The sequence below is a fragment of the Zalophus californianus genome, chromosome 15, assembly GCF_009762305.2.
Source record: "Zalophus californianus isolate mZalCal1 chromosome 15, mZalCal1.pri.v2, whole genome shotgun sequence".
Taxonomy (NCBI): domain Eukaryota; kingdom Metazoa; phylum Chordata; class Mammalia; order Carnivora; family Otariidae; genus Zalophus; species Zalophus californianus.
Window position 1 is genome coordinate 74,308,262 of NC_045609.1, and position 19,261 is coordinate 74,327,522.

The 19,261-nt window shown below is 40.5% G+C and overlaps 1 protein-coding gene across 1 annotated transcript in view; it reads left to right on the plus strand.

Moving 5' to 3' along the window:
• The first annotated feature begins 2,230 nt into the window (after nucleotides 1–2,230).
• Nucleotides 2,231–19,261, plus strand: part of PNLIPRP3 (pancreatic lipase related protein 3) — a 33,502-nt gene continuing 16,471 nt past the window's right edge. Inside the window, exons 1-4 of the mRNA XM_027596818.2 lie at nucleotides 2,231–2,279; nucleotides 11,623–11,777; nucleotides 16,632–16,751; nucleotides 17,413–17,544. Coding sequence (XP_027452619.1) covers nucleotides 2,231–2,279; nucleotides 11,623–11,777; nucleotides 16,632–16,751; nucleotides 17,413–17,544 — 456 coding nt within the window. The remainder of the gene's footprint in view (nucleotides 2,280–11,622; nucleotides 11,778–16,631; nucleotides 16,752–17,412; nucleotides 17,545–19,261) is intronic.

The following is a 19,261-nucleotide window of genomic DNA, read 5'->3' on the forward strand; positions in this document are numbered from 1 at the left end:
GAAATCTTGGATAATTTAAAATGCCATGCATTAAGAAATAGCCTAAAAAGTGATTTTTTTAAATTACAGCCATATTCTTCAGGGTTCTGACATTAATATTGAAATATCCGTCATGACATCTTTAAAGGTTCTCTGCCGTACTAAATCCTAAAAATAATTTATCATGTCGGGGACAAAATTAAATTATTCTCTATTCTTGAATCAAGAACTCAACTAATTTGGTGTTTTCCCTCATTTTGGTGTGCTGGCACATGTAAGTGGAGCTTTGATTTCATGATGAACTTTTAAAAACTATTGTTAACTGCTCTATGTGACATTTTTGGGGGGCAGAACGGCCATGATTTCAGCAAGCAGCTATGGAGTCACCAGCATCTGATGATCGTTAAATCTACTTGTTAACGTATAACGAGACTCCCACTCTTAGAATCATATTCTCTCTAGAGTAAGAATTTCCTCAAGTGATGTGAAGTCAATGAAAATTAATGCTACTTTTTTTTTTCTATCAACAAATACTGACCCTGTATCTGCTGTGAGAGATCTATTGCTAGATCCTGAGGGCCCAGAGATGAACAAAAACCAGTCCTGTCTCTGAACAGTTCAGTCTAGGGGAGGAGAGAAACAGGTAAATGCCTAACCATTCTATGACATGCTGAGGGCTATAGCAGATTCATTGAAAAGTGCTGTGAAAACATGGAAGAGGGCATGGCTTGGAAAAAGTCCCTATATTATCACTGAAGAGCTTTGTATTTTTTCATTCAAAACCGTTTGTTAAGCACTTGCTAAATTCCAGGGATTGGGCTTGTCCCTTGGGATGCAGACATGAGTAAGAGTTGTCTTCTGAGAGGTGCTGCTGATGATTCTGCGATTCATGTGGATCCTGCCTGTGTGGCTGAAAACATGGATTCTTGGAAAAATGACCAGTGGCAACTGGCGAAGCTTCTAGAACGTGCCTTTTCCACGGAGTAGCTGCTGGCCACTCAGTGTGCCAGGCACGCAGTTCCGTGCTGCTGAAGAGCCCATTCTCGAGCTCCTGCGTGTCTGCTTGCCTGCCTGCCAGGGTGCTGGCCGCTGCCACTTCCAGGAAATAGTTCGACCAGAGAAAGCCCCCAAGACTTGCAACTGCTCTTGGTCATAATTTCTCCTTTGTCTGATCATTTCATAATGTAACAAGATTGGATGAAAGGGCTGAATGCTTCATAAGTACGTGAAAATCTTAATGTTGTTATGGTGAGAGGAAAAAATTAAGAAAAACCAAGAAATACTTTCAGCCATTTTCTATGAACATTTAAAAATGGAGAAACTGACTGAGGATATCTGTGAACTCAATCACTTTAAGTGAATGTAGAAGCCAACAAAGCAGGTTTGCATTACATTAAATGTCATTATGAAGCCTATGTACCATGACGTAAGGGTGTATCTGGCTATATGTGGGCGTAAATTTGTTCTTATAACCATTAACATAGTGGAAAAATAACCAATAAAATTAACTCAATATAGTACTGTCTCCTAGGTGCTGTTCATATAATAAGTAATTCAATCACCTAAGTGACCCTATGAGGTAGGAACCATGATTATCCCCATTTTACAAGTGAGGAAAGGTGCAGCTGCGGCTTACTAGCCCAAGGTCACTGCTAATAAGTGGCAGAGCCAGAATTTGGACCCAGGTGATTGGACTCTAGATGACAGTACTACATTATATTGCCCCACTATAATGAGCAGGTTAGCCATTATTAGCCACGTTCATTTTCAATTTATAATATTTTAGGAGGGTCTGTTTGTAGTAAGCAAATGTTTGCTCTCAGAAATGTGTTAGGGAAAGAATACTCAAAATGCATAATCCTGATTTGGAAAAATTGTGCCTTTTAAATGTTTATTATCTACCATTCCAAAGCCTTAAAATAACTTTCCAGAGTGACTCGGTTTGTGCCTAATCAAAATATTGCTAATGATGAAACAGCAAAACCGCAGAAGTTTTAATTACCAATCACCTAGTGGAAGGCACACCCTGCTAATTAAATCTCTTAACGTGGAGCTAGGAGTGTAGGCTATGGCACATTACTTTGCAGGGCATAGGGATTAAAAGTGGCGTGAACTCCATGCTCTTCTGGACCTAGAATTTAGATGTTGAATGGTATCACTTTGAAGAAAATTACTTAATATTTTATAGTAAGGTGACTTTATCAGTAAAAACCTTCAAGAAGAATTGATGTGATTTTTAAAATCAACTTAGATGCTTGCATTTTGGATTGCTGCACTCTTATTCTTCGACATATCAACAGGTAAGACTCATAATTTATTAGTTCCTTAAGAATAGGGGCGATAGTTATGTCCAAAATGTGATTGACATGGCCTTTGAAATACTGGCTCTGTTTATATTTTGATTTACTTGTCATAAAAGTATCTAAGGGAAATGCATCAACTTAGTAATACTAAATCTGATGAGTATATAAACATCTATTTCCAATAATATAATAGTTGCTGGATGGTCTTGTACCGGGTTCCCAGCTCTGTATTTATTAGCCTTATGAACTTGGTCAAGTAACTTATCTGTTAAAGTCTTAATTTCTTCACTTCTAAGATAGATATGTAGCAGTAAATGAAAAAATACATTCATATTTTTTATTTCAATACCTGATACACTGTAGATAATGAATGAATGAATGAATGAATGAATGAATGAATGATTAATGCTGATTGGAACTTCCAAGTTGATTTTTTCTATTTGGATCTTGATTTTGGGAAGGGATTTTGGTCTGTGAACATTTCTTACACACTAACTCAACACTCACTGACTTGTGCTCTTTACATCCTTATGCATCTCCTATGTAGTAGTTGGTTTTCTCTGTTTTTAACCTTTTTTTTGGTTTTGGTTTTTTGTTTGTTTGTTTTTACCTCCTAAAGTACAACAAAAGTTAGCTGATATGTTTTAACCAAAATAGAATCAAAGAATTTCAGTGTTTTTAGTCCCTGCCCTCCAGCTTTTTAGTATGGGATAAGAGTGGATGGAGCTATTGTTTGTTGCAGTATATTCCAGGAACGGGCACGAAACAGGCCTGATCTGAATGTTGGAAGAGGTTAGACTGATGAGCTCCCAAAGCAGAATTGAGTGAGAGAAGTCCACCCTGGTCTCTTTTCCTTTATCTGATGCCTTCTTTTCTCAGGTGGTCTCTCCTCCTTCCAGAGTTCAGTGCCTCTTTGCCATCTCTACTCACAGCCCACCCCTCAAAATGCTCTCTGAACGAGGATGCTAATCTGTTTTACTTCATCACAAATACAATCACCTACTCTGTGCCGGGCACTGGGGTAAGCTCTGGAGACACAGCTGTGACTAACAAGGCTTCCGGAACTACGCCCATCAGAAATGTGTGTTTTTCGGTAGGGAGTGATTTCTGTTTGAAGGCTTATCGAATTAAACATAAATTGTAAAATGGCAGCTACCAGAGAACTGAACCCAAACAGACCTTGTTACAAATTTAATAGATGCCAATATAGGTAATAACACAGAGGTGATGGAGACTCAAATCTTTAATTATGTCAGCTCTGTAATGAACTTATGTGTGCCATAGAAATACATATATGTATATATACACACATATATATGTATATATATAAATAATCTAAATTTCATATTACTCCCTACTTTTTAAAAATTTCTTTGGCAGCTAACTGTCTCCTCAGTTCCCTCCTTACTTAGCTTAAATCCCATGGTCCACCATAATCCCTCCTTAGGGGCGTACACATTGGCCTTCTCTCTGCTGCTCTTGCTTCACTTGGCTTGACCACAACCCTGGTTAAATCCAACTCTTCATCTCCTTTGCGCAGCTGAATGGGCAGCTGAATGTGCCTGGAAAAAAACACATAGCATGATGATTGTCTTGCTGTGAATTCATGGTTACCAAGCTGAAGCCGACTCTAAAGCTGCCAAGCCATCTTACTCCTCTTCCCTTGTCCATTCATTTGCCACAGCTCCTGGGTTGTTTCATTCTCCTCCCCTCCACTGAAACCTCGAACACCTCCCTGCTCAGCCCCACTCGGCTGATGGCCTGGATTCCTATTTCAGTAAGAAAATGGGAAACAAAGAGAAGAGGCCTTCCCGGAGCTCCCAGTACCACCTCTGTCCCGCTACCTGCATGCACCTACCCATACGTTCTGCCTTCCCTCTCTCTCACAAGGGATAAGCTGTTCTTGTCCCAACAAAGGGCAGCCCTTCCCCCCGTAGCGGGGAGAATATGTATTATTCTCTATCTCCTCTTACCTGTGCAAGGACTCCCCTCCACAGTACTCTCTTCTGTTTCTCCGGCCTCACCAATTTTCTTCCTCTCTCCTGGCACGTCCCCAGCAGCACACAAATGTGTTATTTCACCCATCTCTAAAACTCCCACTTCTGAGTTTTGTACATCGGGCTTCTTATTTCTCCTCCCCTTCTTTCTTGAACTCACTCCAATCAGGCTTTCACCCCAGAAACTACACTTGTCACGGTCACCAGTCACTCCCATGGTGACAAAACCGTGGTTAATTCTCCGCCCTCATCCATCTAGACTTAGCAGTGTTTGGTGCTCTCGATTGCCCCCTCCCCTGGCAGCAGGTTTTTTTAAGTTGGCTTCTAGGATGCCACGCTCTTCTGGATTTCTTCCTTCTTCTTCAGTGACTTCTCGGCAGTCTTGTTTGCTCATCCTCTCATCTTCCTGACGTTTTAATGATGGAGTGTCCTAGGACTCCATCCTTAGATCATCCCCCTTCTTTCCCGTCATCACTCCCTTGGTGGTCTTACCCATATTCATGACATCAAATACCAACTTTGTGTTTAAGACTTCCAAGTTCCTGTCTCCAGCTGAACTTGTCCCTGGAAGTCCAGTTTCACATCCAGCTGTTTCTGTGGCATCTCCACGATGTGTCTGATTCAGATAAAAGCTACATATCCAGAGCTGAGCTCTTGATTCTACTCCCAAATCTGTCCCTTCTAGAGTTTCTCCATCCTAATCAGTGGCAACTCCAGTCTTCCAGGAACTTCATCCAAAAACCTCAACATCATCCTCAACTTTTCTATGACACCTCCCTGCCAATTAATTAGTAAATTCTTTTGGATCCTCCTTCACAATTTATCCAGAACCTGACCATTTCCCAGCCCCCACCCTGCGACCACCTTAACCTTTTGGACACCATTGTCTCTTGTCTAGTTGACTACAGTAGCCTCCCAGCTGGTCTCTCTGCCTCTCCCCTTCTCCTGCTTCAATCTGTTCTCAAAACAAAAGCCAAGCTAAGCCAGTCTGCCATCACTTTTCTGCTCAAGGCCCTCCCATGGCTCTCCCCCTCACCTCAGAGGAAATGCCAAAGTCCTTCCAATGATCTTCCAAGCACTGCATGCTTTAGTCCTCTGTAACCTCTCTAAACACTACCCCCTGCTACTTGTCTACCATCCCTTTTTCAACCCCCTGGGGCCAATGTATTCTGGAATTCCAATTTTATTTTATTTATTTTATTTTAGAAAGGGACTATGGTAAGTACACTGTAAAATACAAACCCCGAGAGGAATTCCGGGGCAGCACCCTATAAACAACCACATGGATATTTCTGTAGTAAAATCTAAGAATACTCCTATTAAGTAGGATAACAAGTATATATATTTATAGCTTTAGATCAGTTTTTGCTGCCACATGAGTCTGTTGCAAATTGAAAAACAAATGAATGAAAAAGTCAACACCCCACTTCTTTTCCCCAAAGAGGTTTAGATTTTTGAAGCTGCAAAATCGGGTGTTGAGAGACCTGTCTCTCCCCACTGTTCCCTCAACTCTGGTCAGGGTGGTCTCCTCATAATTCCTCTCTCACGCTAAGCATGCTCCTTCCCTCAGAGGCTGGTACGTTCCCTTCTCTTTGCCTAGAATTCCCCACGGTTTGCTCCTTACCCCCTTTAGCTATGGATTCAAATGCCTCCTATTTTAGGGGCACCTGGATGGCTGAGTTGTTAAGCGTCTGACTCTTGATCTCAGCTCAGGTCTTGAGCCCAGGGTCATGAGTTCAAGCCCCATGTTGAGCTCGACACTGGGCATGGAGCCTACTTAAGAAAAAAAAAAAATGCCACCTCCTTTGGGGAGATCTTCCTTGGCCACCCTATTTGAATAGTAAACTGCTCCTCGCCTAAACACACATGCACCTTCATTTTATTTACTTGTTCTAATTCATTGTCCCCACAGCCCCACTAGACTCTACTCCATGAGGGCTAGGATTATTTCTCCCACTGCTGAATCCCCAGTGCTGAGAACAATATCTGGCACCTAATAGGCACTCAAATAGATATTTCTTGAATAAATTAATGAATCTATTTTCAAGATTTTTTTTGTCATTGGAAAAGGCTGCTCATAGTAAGATAGAGAAATGACTCATTTAGAAAGTGGAAATTAAGAAAATATGAACTAATATGCCAACTTTGTATGATTTCTTAGCCAATTAAACCTAGCTTCATCTAATGTGCTATATTTCAAATGCTCTTTTAAAGAACTTTTAGGTCAAAGAGGAAATAAAACACTTCAATTGCAGAATATATCAAAATACAATGACTCAAGAATTGAAGAAATTAGAAAAAGAACAAGTAACATTGAAGGAAGAATTTCATTAATAAAAATAAACATAGAGGTTAGCGCATTAGAATAACAGGAGAAAGGCAATATAATTGGTAAATATGTGTGGTGGTTGCTTAATAAAACTCAAGGAATAGAAAACCATGCTGACAGATTTAAATAAACAAAGGGAAATAACCACAGGTGTGGAAAAAATTAAAATGATTATACTTTGTATAAATTCAGGCCAAGAGAATTGAAATTCTAGACGAAAGTCTTACTTTTTACACCAAAATAAATCTCAGATCGATGAACATTTAAAGTAAAAGAGTGAAACAAGAAAAGTATAAAAGAAAACAGAGTGAAATTGTTCATTATCTTGAAGTAAGAAAGGCTTTTCTAAATAAGATGAAACCCCAAAACCATAAAGGAGAAGATTGATCATTTTATTGAATAAAATGTGAAGCTTCTGTAAAACCAAAACATAAACAGCAAACTAGAATATCTTTTCTCAATATCTGACTGGAAAGGAGCAAATCTCTCCACTATTCGAAGAGTTTTTACAAATAAATAAGAAAAAAGCAAACTTTAGAAAAATGTGCCTAGGACACAAAGATCTCACCCACAGGTGTGCAAAGGGCCAGAAATGCACAAGATATTCAAGTGTGTAAGTAATTCAAGAAATGCAAATTTAAATGACAAAAGGTTTTCCTTCTGGTGGCGCTTGTAAAAATGTAAACCCACATACCTTTCCATGGCTGACTGTATTATTGTCCCCCACTACTTACTCCCAGTCCCGGGAAGAGGACTCCACAGCCCCCACCTTTAGCCACAGGATGTGCAGAGAGCAGTCCAAGTCTGAATGCCTGTGTGAAGAGCCTTTGCAGGGTTCAGCCATCACCCCATTTCCCTCTGCCCCAAGAGCAACAAGTTCTGAACAAGGGTCTCCTTTAGCTTAGATGCTGGAGGAAGAGAACCGGTAAATCAGAACCACAGCCAACCTAAAACTCTTGCAGCCAAAAGATAACAAGAATGAGAAATAAACCTTAATTTTGGTAAGCCAAGGAGATTTGGAGGTTCTTGGTTACCACAGCATAACCTAGCAAAAGCTAATTAATTAATGTACCTCTCGATTCTATTTAGTGATAGAATGAGCTGCCTGATGGTTCATTTTATTTTTCCAACTACCACTTAATAACAATGACACATTGGGCAAGAGTGATTACTTTTTCTAATTCTCCATTTCCTCACATAGGTGACACTTAGGGCTCAGTCGGTTTTTGCTGTTTTAATTATTATTAATAAGACAAAGAAGCCGCACCGGACATAATTTGGAGAAGAAGTACTCTTTTTTTTCTGTTGTAACTTTTTTTATTATAGAAGTAGTTATTATTAATCATTGAAAATTTAAGGCCATAGATAAGGGTAAAGAAAATAAAAACTGTGTTCTCACTACTGTTAATATTTTGATGCACTTCCTTTAAATTTGATTTTCCCCATGCATTTTAAATAAAACCACACATACCTCTGCTAACTGCCTTTCCCCCCTACCACTGTATCATTCTCACTTTCATTACAAACTGCATTACAAATCTCTGTAAACATTTTCAGTGGCTGCATAGTATCTTCAAGGCTACCATTTTAAAACTATATTCTTTGTTTTATATTGGCCATATAAGTTATTAGCCAAATATCAACTTACTGATTTTATAGAAAACATGTTATTTTTAGAGAACTATTAATCTTTCCATTTTTTTTTTTCCAAATGGCTTTAATACCTTATGAGTTGATCGGTCTCCTTTGTCACATGTAGTTTCTTCTAACTTTATGCTCCTTCAATGGGTATTTCCTTATGAAAAAGGGCATGGTGACCAGTAACCCTGATAAGTTACAAACATTGAAAATGGACAATATTTACAACAATCTTCATTTAGAAATCCAAACTCACTTCCATAGACTGAATGATGTAGTTAAGAATTTGTGGGCATGGGGGCGAAGCCATGCAATGCAAAAAAACAAAGGCAGCTGGACATTCTAGGAAAAAACAGAAGGTTGTATTAGAAAAGCATGATCCAGGGGCACTTGGGTGGCTTAGTTGGGTAAGTCATCTGACTCTTGATTTCGGCTCAGGTCGTGATCTCAGGGTCGTGAGATGAAGCACTGTGTCAGGCTCATGCTCAGCACAGTCTGCTTGAGATTCTCCCTCTCCCTCTGCCCCTCCCCACCATGCTCTCGCTCTCAAATAAATACATCTTTTAAAAAAAAAGCACGACCCAAATGTAAACTCACTGGTCCAAGTCAGAACTGGATATATGTGTGCTTAAACAGAAAAAACAGAATAGATTGCAGGCAGGAGAAATATTGATTGAGGAGCTGCACTGTACTAGGGATATATTGAAGACGGCACATGTTTACTCTTGCAACAAGAGAAAACAAAGGCAACCAGAGAATCCAGGAAAATGAAAACGGCCCAAGAAAAGCCAAATGTGGAGGAAACTAAAATGACACTGATCGTGAGCAATTCATGTCTATGAAAAGATAATTCATTTGAATATTCTCCTTTGAAGGGAATGGGCAACTGAATAATGAAGTGCAGACAAGGAAATGTAATTATAGCATGCTAGCTGGCTCTGAAAGGAAAAATATTTATTTAGTCATAATAATATGTTTCTGTTTATCGACATTCAATTTTTCGGAGCCAGCCTACAGACAAAACATGAAAGACTTAATTATGATTATAGAACAAAGTCTGAATGTTATCAACTTTGATGGTCTGAAAGTCAAAATGTGGCTGGGAGGCCTTGGAAGATGGAAGGGAAGAAGACAGGCAACATGGCTTAAACCTTGTCTTGCAAAGGTAGGGAGTCAAGTTTTGAGGAGTAGGAGGTATGGATCAAAAAATAAAAGATTACTGGGGCGCCTGGGGTGGCTCACTCACTTAAGCATCCGACTCTTGATTCTGGCTGAGGTCATGAGATCGAGCCCTGTGTTGGGCTCCATGCTGGGCATTGGAGACTGCTTAAGATTCTCTCTCTCCCTCTCCCTCTGCCCCTCTCCTCCCCATGTTCTCTCTCTCTTTCTCTTAAAAAAAAATAGAAGATTACTATTTAAGTTTACAAAGGAAGCCGATAAATGAGCTAAAAACAGTGTTACTGACTGTAGAGGAGGAGGATTTGAGACAGTGTGGAGAGCATTGTCCTGTAGGAGCTGTTGTCCCCCAGCTCCAGGTCAGCCCTTGCCTGGCCGGCGCTCGGATGCTCAATCCCTGCTCACCCTGTCCAGCCACTCCCAGAGAAGCACTGTCAGTGGGGACACTAGAGGGACACTGAGGCTCCAGGATGAAAAAGGGAGGTGTTCCTTCTTGCTAGCTCCTGGTTCCTGTCAGTGTTTTTTCAGCAATGACTTTTCACCCCTGCATAAACAATCATCCAGTAACAGGAGGTGGCTCCGGTTTGCAGTTGTAAAACTCCCAGAACCAGGCGCGTGGTGCCCACTCAAAGATGTCAGCACTAGCCAGCTAGCACCCCTCTTCAGGGACTGAGCCCCAGCTCTGGAGAGAGCGCCCCTCCCCGGGTCTAGCAGCCCTTCCTCCAAGTTTCCTTATTTGAATTAATGAACCTCTTCTGTGTCATCCTCCAGCCCCCTGCTAGTAGCTGCTCCCTGCAGTTGTCACCTGGGAGCTCCTACCTGGTCCCCTTTGTGCCTTCAGTTCTCCAGTACCTGACTGATGACAATTTGTTGTATTAAATTCTCACAGTTAAAATAACTGGTATGATTTTTTTCTTGCCCTGATCCTGGCTGATCCCAAAAATAGGTGGGTTAAATCCTCATTTATTATTGCAGCAAGTTAATAGATTATGTGTGACTAAAGTTAATAAATCAAAACTTGGAGTATAAGCACGTAAAATATAGATATTGGGGTAACCACCAGAATAACTGTCACCTCTGGGGAGAGGGCTGGGTTTGGGGGTGAGCAGGGGATGTTGCTCATCTGTACAATTTCTTTTCAATGTATAAACATTTCTCTGATTAAAAAAAAAAATTCCCTTTCCTCTTTCTTTGTATTTATTATGGAACCTCATTGCTAGGGAATGGAGAAAATGCAATATCTCCTAAAATTTTAAAGTAAAATCTGGTGGACTTGAAAGTCAAAGACTGATTGACCGTATTTTGGTAAGTGATAAAAGAAAACCCTCAAATTCGAGTCTTTGAACAGATCTAGCCACTACTAATGAATAATCACAAAATGAATAAATGAAAACCAATTTAATAAGTAGTAATGAATACATAATTCAATAATAAATTGAACAAATAATAATTATAATTGAATAAATTAAATTATTCCTCCATAAAACAGTAGGAAATGAAGTTGTTTAATATGAAAAAGAAAGGCCTTATTGAAAAGATAAAGGAAAGTCAGTGGATGACAGAAACATTAAGACTCAAGTTTCCCCAAAGCTTCTCATTGTAGAGATGAGTGAGGTGAGCTCCAGAAAGAAGAGACTCGGTTACAACTGAATGGAACTTTGCTGTCATCTGTACTCTCCGGAGACCTATGATGGACTCCTACTGCATGTCAGACATAGTGCTAGGCTCTGGGGACTCCAAGGTCCCTTTCATTAAAAACTTTCAGTCTCGTAAGGAAAGGCAGGAATTCAGGGAACACACAGTATCCCTCTTACGTCCAGGCCCATTCACAAGGGCTGTCCAGTGTAATGGTTCATTTACTCTTCCTATCAAGGTTGTAAGGTAAGTGGGATTAACTCCACTTTGCAGAGGAGGAAGTGGAGACTCATAAAAGGTAAAAGAATTGTCCAAAGCCAGGAATGTCTGATTCCAAAGCCCCTGTGCTCTCCTCTTCAACGCTTTGATCTACAAAGTCATGGTCAAAAATAATATGAGGAGGGTGGTGGAGGAAGGAGAGAGGAGAGCACTTTTTTAAAGAGAGTCTCCTTGAGCCAGACTTGCTTAACTTAAAGACCTATTTCAATGAACCCTCATGGTGGGAAACATAGCCTCTCTTTGGGCCTGGTTCCTACAATACTGACACTCCATCTTTTTGCTTCAGGAAAAGAAGTTTGCTATGAAAGGGTGGGGTGCTTTAAAGACGGTTTACCATGGACTGGGACTTTGTCAAGACAGTTGGCAGGTTTGCCCTGGTCTCCAGAGGAGATAAACACTCGCTTTCTGCTCTACACTAGACATAATCCCAAAGTCTATCAGGTAAGCTAACTTGCTGCCTTCACACATAGGTTATTCTAAAATAGAACATGTAGCTATAGATAGAGAAGACCTAGTTTCAGTAACTTACTCTGGCATAAACTACTGATTTAAAGGCTGATATTTCTTTTTAGTATTGTGAGCCAGATTTTCTTGTCATATTATTTGTCCTAGTACTTAAATTATAAAGATTGCTCTGAATCTGTTGTTTCATATGAGCTTGATTTGATACTTCTTTCTATTAATATATTAATTGAGAGCCTTCCACATGCAAGACTGAACAAGCAACAATACCTATTATGTATTAAATTGATTAAACAAGACAGTATCCTAAATTTATTATAGTAGGGAAAATGGGATATGGAAACAATTAACCTCTGTTGCAGCACAAATTATAATCTGTTACATAAGATACAAACAAAAGAATCTGGGAGCGTGGTGAGGAAGGGCTTACCTTCCCCTTGGGGGTGGGACGGGAGCCAGGAAAGGCTTTGAGGAAGACACCTGTTTGAGGTGTGTCCCGCAGGGTGGGCAGGGTTTGCGTAAGCAGAGACACACAGGGAAGTGACAAATGAACTGGCGTGGGCAAATGCATAAAGGAGAGAGCCTGCAGAGTACATCTGATGAATACAACATGTTGAGTTAGACGGGGGACAGAGAGGAAGTCCTCAAATATGGAGTGAGTTAGAAAAGTAGTTTAGAGGCAAATTCTATAACTCCTTCGTGGAGACTTTGGACTTCATCCTGTGAGCCAGGAGGCCCCACTGGGAGTTTTTAAAGAGGCTTTAAGATATCTACCCTGGCTACAGTGCACTTTCTTGACTGGAGCTGGGAGAGCCTGCAGGTGATTGCCAGACTCTTTAGTACCAAGCCACCCAACATGGTAACCATGAACTGTGTGGGTATTAAAACTAAATAAAATTAAAGATTCAGTTTTTCAGCTGCACCAACCACATATCAAGTGCTCAGTAGCCCCATGCGGGCCAGTGGCTACCATTTTGGACAGTGCAAATGCAGGATATTTCCACCATCACAGAAAGTTCTATTTGAGAGTGCTAGAAAACCATAATGCAGTTTGGATCAGATTCGGGGAACTAGCCTGAGCCAGAGCATGAGCATGAGTATGATAATAGAAAATTGACATGATAAACATCATAAACTGTCCTGAGATCCTATACATGAGTCACAGGAAGAATAATGACCCTCTTGCCAAGAGAACTTGATTGGGGATGCTGGAGAATGAGTTACATTTTGGATCAGTGAGGTTCGGGCAGTCTATTGGATATTTGCCTCTTGTAGCTCAGTGGGCAGTCTAGAGCTGGAAGAAGAGATTCCAAAGTCTTTTACCCAGAGGTGAGAGTTGAAATCCAAAGAGTGATGTGATCTCAGGGGCAGAGAAAAAAAGCATGATACTAGACTTAAGTGGAGCAAAGACCAGAGAAAGATCATTTCCAGTCTCTACCTGCAACTCCATAACCCTGAGCCTCACTTTCCATCAGACCCAGCCAAGACAGCCTCTGCTGTGCCCCCACCCCCTACAAACAGAATCTGATTTGTAGCTGTCTACTTACCAGACACACACCTACATATGCGCACATGGCTCTTCACTGAATTACACCATTTGCTCTGTAGATGACAGTTCTATCAAAAACAAAGAAGAAAAGCCCTTATTTGGGGTACAGAGAAATTTACAAAGCAAGTGTACTCAAATGACATTGTGGTAGATTCCACAACATGGAACGAACCTTCAAAACATTTTGCGAAGTTAAATAAGCCAGACACAAAAGGACAAGCATTGTCCATTATATGAAATTCCCATTATATGAAACACCTAGAGTAGTCAAATTCATAGAGATGGAAAAGTAGAATAATAGTTACCACGGGCTGGGGGAGGCAACAATGGAGAGTTACTATTTAAGGGTATAGGACTTCAGGTTGGGATGATAAAAAAATTCCTTGAGAGGGATGGTCCTGATGGTTGCACAACAATGCCAGTGACTTAATGGTACTAAATTGTATACTTAAAAATGGTTAAGGTGGTAATTCTTGTGTTATATCTATTTTGCCACAGTTTTTTTTTTATTGTAAAGAGAATCTGTTGAATACAAATGTTTTGGAGCACCTTCGCTCTCTGGCTAGGACTTTAAGGTTGAACTTTCATGGAGCACAGGCACTAAAACAGATGATGAAGGTCAGTCTTTGGGAGAGTCTGGACCCTAAAGGCAATGAAGAGAGTATCAGACACCAAGCACTCTCCTAATAAAGGGATCATAAAGGCAATATTCCTCATGTCTTTTCCACTCCCTTCCATTTGGAAAAAACCACGTGACAAACCAGATCTGTACTTGAATTTGCAATGGAAGGAAGCCTGAAGGTTTGTAGTTAAAGTGTTTTATACCAACAGTGAGGAGACAGGATGACTCAGGGTACAATACTAAAAACCTTGATGGCCCCAGGCTTGAGCCATTTGCTACACTGTGCAAATCTGACTTTGTATATGAGAAAGCAGAAGTTAACTATGCAATGGTTTAACATACTCTTTTCTCAGAGGGAGGAATTCTTAAAGCTAAACATGGTGCAATAAACCGGACTCAGTTCTGAGAGTCACAGGTCTTCACAGCTACATTTCTGCTAGAATGAAGAATCCAACCTGCTATCTCCCAGAGTGGCTCATACAGTTAGTGACTAGTGGTGACGCCCATTTTGCATGATTATGGTAGTTTCTGGGCCTGCAGCTTTTCTCAAGGCTGGAACATACCTAACTGGTGACTACTTTTGACTTACTACAAATGAGATCATCAAGAGACCAGTCATGCTTTGTGGAATGGGTTGATCTCATACCAGTGAGGTTCTATGATTCCTCAAAGATAAGAACATTAAAAGTAAAGGCCTGGGCGCCCAGATAACCACTGAGACTTTACCTAACCCTTTCTTGGGATAATCTCTTCTGTCCTGACACCCTTTTATGGCTCTGTCCTTGTGGCAGCAGAAGCTGAGGTGTCTTCTTTGAGTTGATTCCATGATGTTGTTTCGAGTTTCCTGTTTTCTAGGTTAGTATGCCATGTCACAGGGGTGTGCCAGATTGAATATGAAGTGAACAAAAATGTTTTTCTACCTTTCTTACTTTATTAAATTCTTCAAGGCTTTCGTGACAATGGAGGATGCTCGGATCCCACAGTTCTTGTCAGATTGACACTTTGAAGCTTTCACAAGGCCCCACATCCAGCATCTAGCTCTTCTCATGATGGGGAAAGGTTAAACAAACTTTTTCTACCAAATCCCCTTTCCCAAATAGGTTTGTGCCTTTTTTTTTTTTGACATAGAAATAGAAATATAGTTGGTGTTTAAGGGGCTCCAGCTGGAGTTGGAGTTAACATCTGGATTCTTTTAAATATATAGATGGACAAATGTCTTGCCTTTGGATTCCATTATTCAGCAGAGCAGAACTTCCAGGAAAGCCCAGATACATTTGATTTTATTATCTGCCTCAACAAATCCCACATCTGCTCTGTGCCCTATCGGTAAAGAACAGTATGATCAGGTCCCAACTTGAGAGCTCAGTGGTGGAACACATGACTTCAGAGAAAGACCGTGTGGGTTTCAGCCCCCCACTCCGGGACTCATTAGCCGGAGTGCTCTTGGGAGAAGTGCCTTGACTTCTCATTGTGCCCTTTCGTAATCTGTAAAGTTAGTCCCTACCTCACAGTGTCATGGAGAGTAAATGAACTACACCATAAAGTGCTTAGAACAATTCCTGGCACATAAGCAGATACGAGTGTAGCTATATTATAATTACTGCGTAAGCCAATTTAGGATTCTCATAATTGTTTGCTTACCATCTTGGAGATACTTTAACTAGCCAGCAATTTGTATGATTAATTTGCATGTTACTGTTAAACACAAGTAGCTAGTAATAGGCTCTTTGTTTGAAGGCTCTTTGTTATAAGATTCACCATTGTCAAACTTGCAACTCGCTGATTAGAGTGTTCATTTTTTTTTTCTCAAAATAGAATTTTGAGCATTTCTTATATTGTGCCTTTTCATTTTTCTCTTAATAACAAAATCACTTAAATGCATAGTATCACTAAGATGAGTTTGGTTGGTTATAAAAACAATCCAACAAAATACAAGAAATACAAAAGAACATTCAAGGTAATTGCATAAAATGATCTTTAATATGCTATTTTACTGCATGTGGTGAGATCCTAACCTTTGTTCCTCCCTCATAAAGTGGGGTGAACAATCTGTTTTGCCACCTTGGCAGCATACTTTTTTTTTTTTAAAGATTTTGTTTATTTATTTGATAGAGACACAGTGAGAGAGGGAACACAAGCAGGGAGAGTGGGAGAGGGAGAAGCATGCTTCCCACTGTGCAGGGAGGCCAATGCAGGTCTCAATCCCAGGACCCTGGGATCATGACCTGAGCCAAAGGCAGACGCTTAATGACTGAGCCACCCAGGCGCCCCTTTGCAGCATGCTTCTAAGCCTCAAACAGCACACGGCTCATGAATCCCCGTCGGTAGCCGAGAAGTAAGTGCTATACAAAAGTAAGGCTGACGGAAGTCCTGACTGAAACTGACCCAGCATCGTCTTACAAACCTTGCCTTAAAACCAAACACTCTTCTTTCCTTTCCTTTCCTGTGATTACATTTATATACTGTATTTGATAATGCATTAATAATTTCTTGGCACTTTGCCGTGCATAGCAATAGCTATTTCTTTGGTAAAAATATATTAAAGAAGGTTGTTAAGAATCAAATGTAGTGGAAGACTTTTGAGCAGACTTAGAATAATTCTACTAAATGTCAAATAATTTTGAATTATTATTTTACCTTAATCTCTTTTCACTTGAAACAGGAAATCAGTGCAGTTAATTATCTAACTATCCAAACCTCATACTTTGGAACAGACAAGATGACCCGTATCAACATACCTGGATGGAAATCAGATGGAAAATGGCAGCAAGACATGTGCAATGTATGATGTGGACAAACTCTTCTTTATACTAGTGTAAAAGCTGTATGTTTAATGAGAATGTACTTTGCATATATTAATGCATATTCATGGAAATTCCTCCATCTAGTTACTCACATTGTCCCTGTCCCAAGGCCCCAAATGAATTATCCACTTCCTATTTATACTCACTTACTATGAATTGCATTAGATTACAATGAGACCATATTTCTTTGTAATTATTCTTTGATAAATTCTCACTTTTGACAAAAGATTGAACGATAGGATAAATTTCTCGCTTAAAGGAAAAAATTTTCCAGGTCCACTCCAAGAAATTAATTTTCCTCTCTGATACTCAAAATTAATAGACTGCTAACATAGTGGGCAATTAATTATTTATAAGGCCATATAGTATAGTATCGTATAGTCAGGCTGCCTGAATTCATACCATGGTTCTACGTACCATGATCGTGGGGAAGTTTAATTAACCTGTCTATGCTTTGGATTCCTTATCTGTAAAGGGGATTAAATAAGATAATATATGTAAAAGGGTTAGGACAGGACCTAGCCCGTAGTGGGTTCAATACCTGGTAGTGTTACTTCTTATTATAGAATCCATTGCTCAGTCACTTTGGCTTTCTTTAATTCTTCTTTCTTCCATACTCATAATAAATCTTTGTGCCAGGTGTTACTAAAAGTGGAAGACGTGAACTGCATTAACATAGACTGGATTAACGGTTCGCTGGAATACATCCACGCCGTAAACAATCTCCGCGTTGTCGGTGCTGAGGTGGCATATTTTATTGATGTTCTCGCGGTAAGAAAAGTTGATTTTTTAAAAATTGTATTTAATTGGTTTTGCACAATAACACCAAGAATTTGCATTGATTTTTATGGCTTTTTTATTAGCTTACACGAGTTCTGAACGTGTGAGATATTAAGCATTCCTTTCTGTATGGTGACCAGGAAAGGGAAGTTACTTCTTGGGAAAGAAGTGCCTGTGGTTCTCCAAAGCGCCACTTGGTGGCAGTGTCCCTTCACAGGCTCCTCACCAAATGCTTCCCCAGCCCTAACCCCACCCCCAAGGTCACTTCCCCGGTCAGCTTACAGGCCCCTCTCCTGCCAGTTAGTTTTCATCCCATTGTAAACCTATCCTTAATGATTATAAACTGTTCCCATCTTATGAATACTATTTGTTTAGAATGTGAAATACATTTTCCCACAGAAAGTGGGTTCTGTGGCAGTGAATTAGTTAGGTCTGTAGTCCAGTCCAGGCACAATAACCTATACATTCTCTAAAAGAATAAAATAGACTTTGCTATTTATGAGGGTTATACTCTGAGACATTTATAAATCTCCAAGTGCCCTACCATTATAGAAAGTAATTTCCCACCATAAAATGTAGTGAAGTAAAATCTAAAGATTTATGACCCTTTCAGACTCTTAAGGAGGGTTCACTCATTCATTCCACAAATGTTTTTCTCTGCACTGGCTGTGGGCTAGGCGCTGTTCTAGTCACTGAAGATACAGGGCGAATGAGACAGTGTTTCTGCTCTGACAAAGGGTGGGGATGGTACTATGAGGACGTCCAAGGATGGAGAGAGACTGGAGCATCAGCTAACCTAGATGGGCAGCCAAGGGAAGTGATCCTCGAATCCTGAGCACAGTGAGGAAGCAGCGGGAGAGGACCTGGGGAGCCAAGTCCTCACCTCTGCCCCCACACTGCTTGTCTGCTCTTCCTTGCTGTCGAGGGAGACCGGGGCACAAGGGGGTACTAGAATGGGTCCTTGCATCCAAAGGACGAAATCTGATTCATCTCCTCTTCAGAGAAAAACCTGTCCTAAGCTTTTGTGAATTTCTTCGTGGATCCTGGGGCCTGCGCTGTGGGCTCTTCTAGGTCCAGGAAATAAATAGTAGTGGCTTTTAAGAGAGGAAATGTTTGCTGAGCTGAAGGGAGAAGCATCTGCTGAGGTACATGTTCAGTGAATTGATGGGAACAGAGGAGGGGAAGGCTGAGGGGGAAGAGGGCTGATCTCAGATAACAGGCTGTAGAGAAAGACAGAAAGAAAGCATAGATTTGAAAGGGTGGCAGCATTGGAGGAAGGGGCCCCCTAAGGACCAGGAGACATCCTGGGGCGGCCATTCACGTGTTAATGAGAGAGAAAATCCTCTTTATAAAGCAGCACGTAATATTGTCATTACTGGTGGGAAAAAAGTGGAGCATTTGATCAAATGATAAATTTATCCACGTGAAGGCAATTGCTTGATTTTCACTGTTATCATAGAGAACTCGAAGCTTAGATGAAACTAAAAATGCTTGCTCCTTTGTTCCCCGTTGAGTGTGTGTGTGTGTGAGAGAGAGAGAGAGAGAGAGAGAGAACTCTTAGACACATAGTCATTTTGTAAATATTCTTAAAAAGACCTCTTTGAAGACCAAACTCAGCCCAGGCATTTGCTTGAGTGTCCTTCATCTGGAGGAGACAGACATGGGTAAGGTGGGTGACAGCCCGGGTATGACTGCATTTGATCTGTGT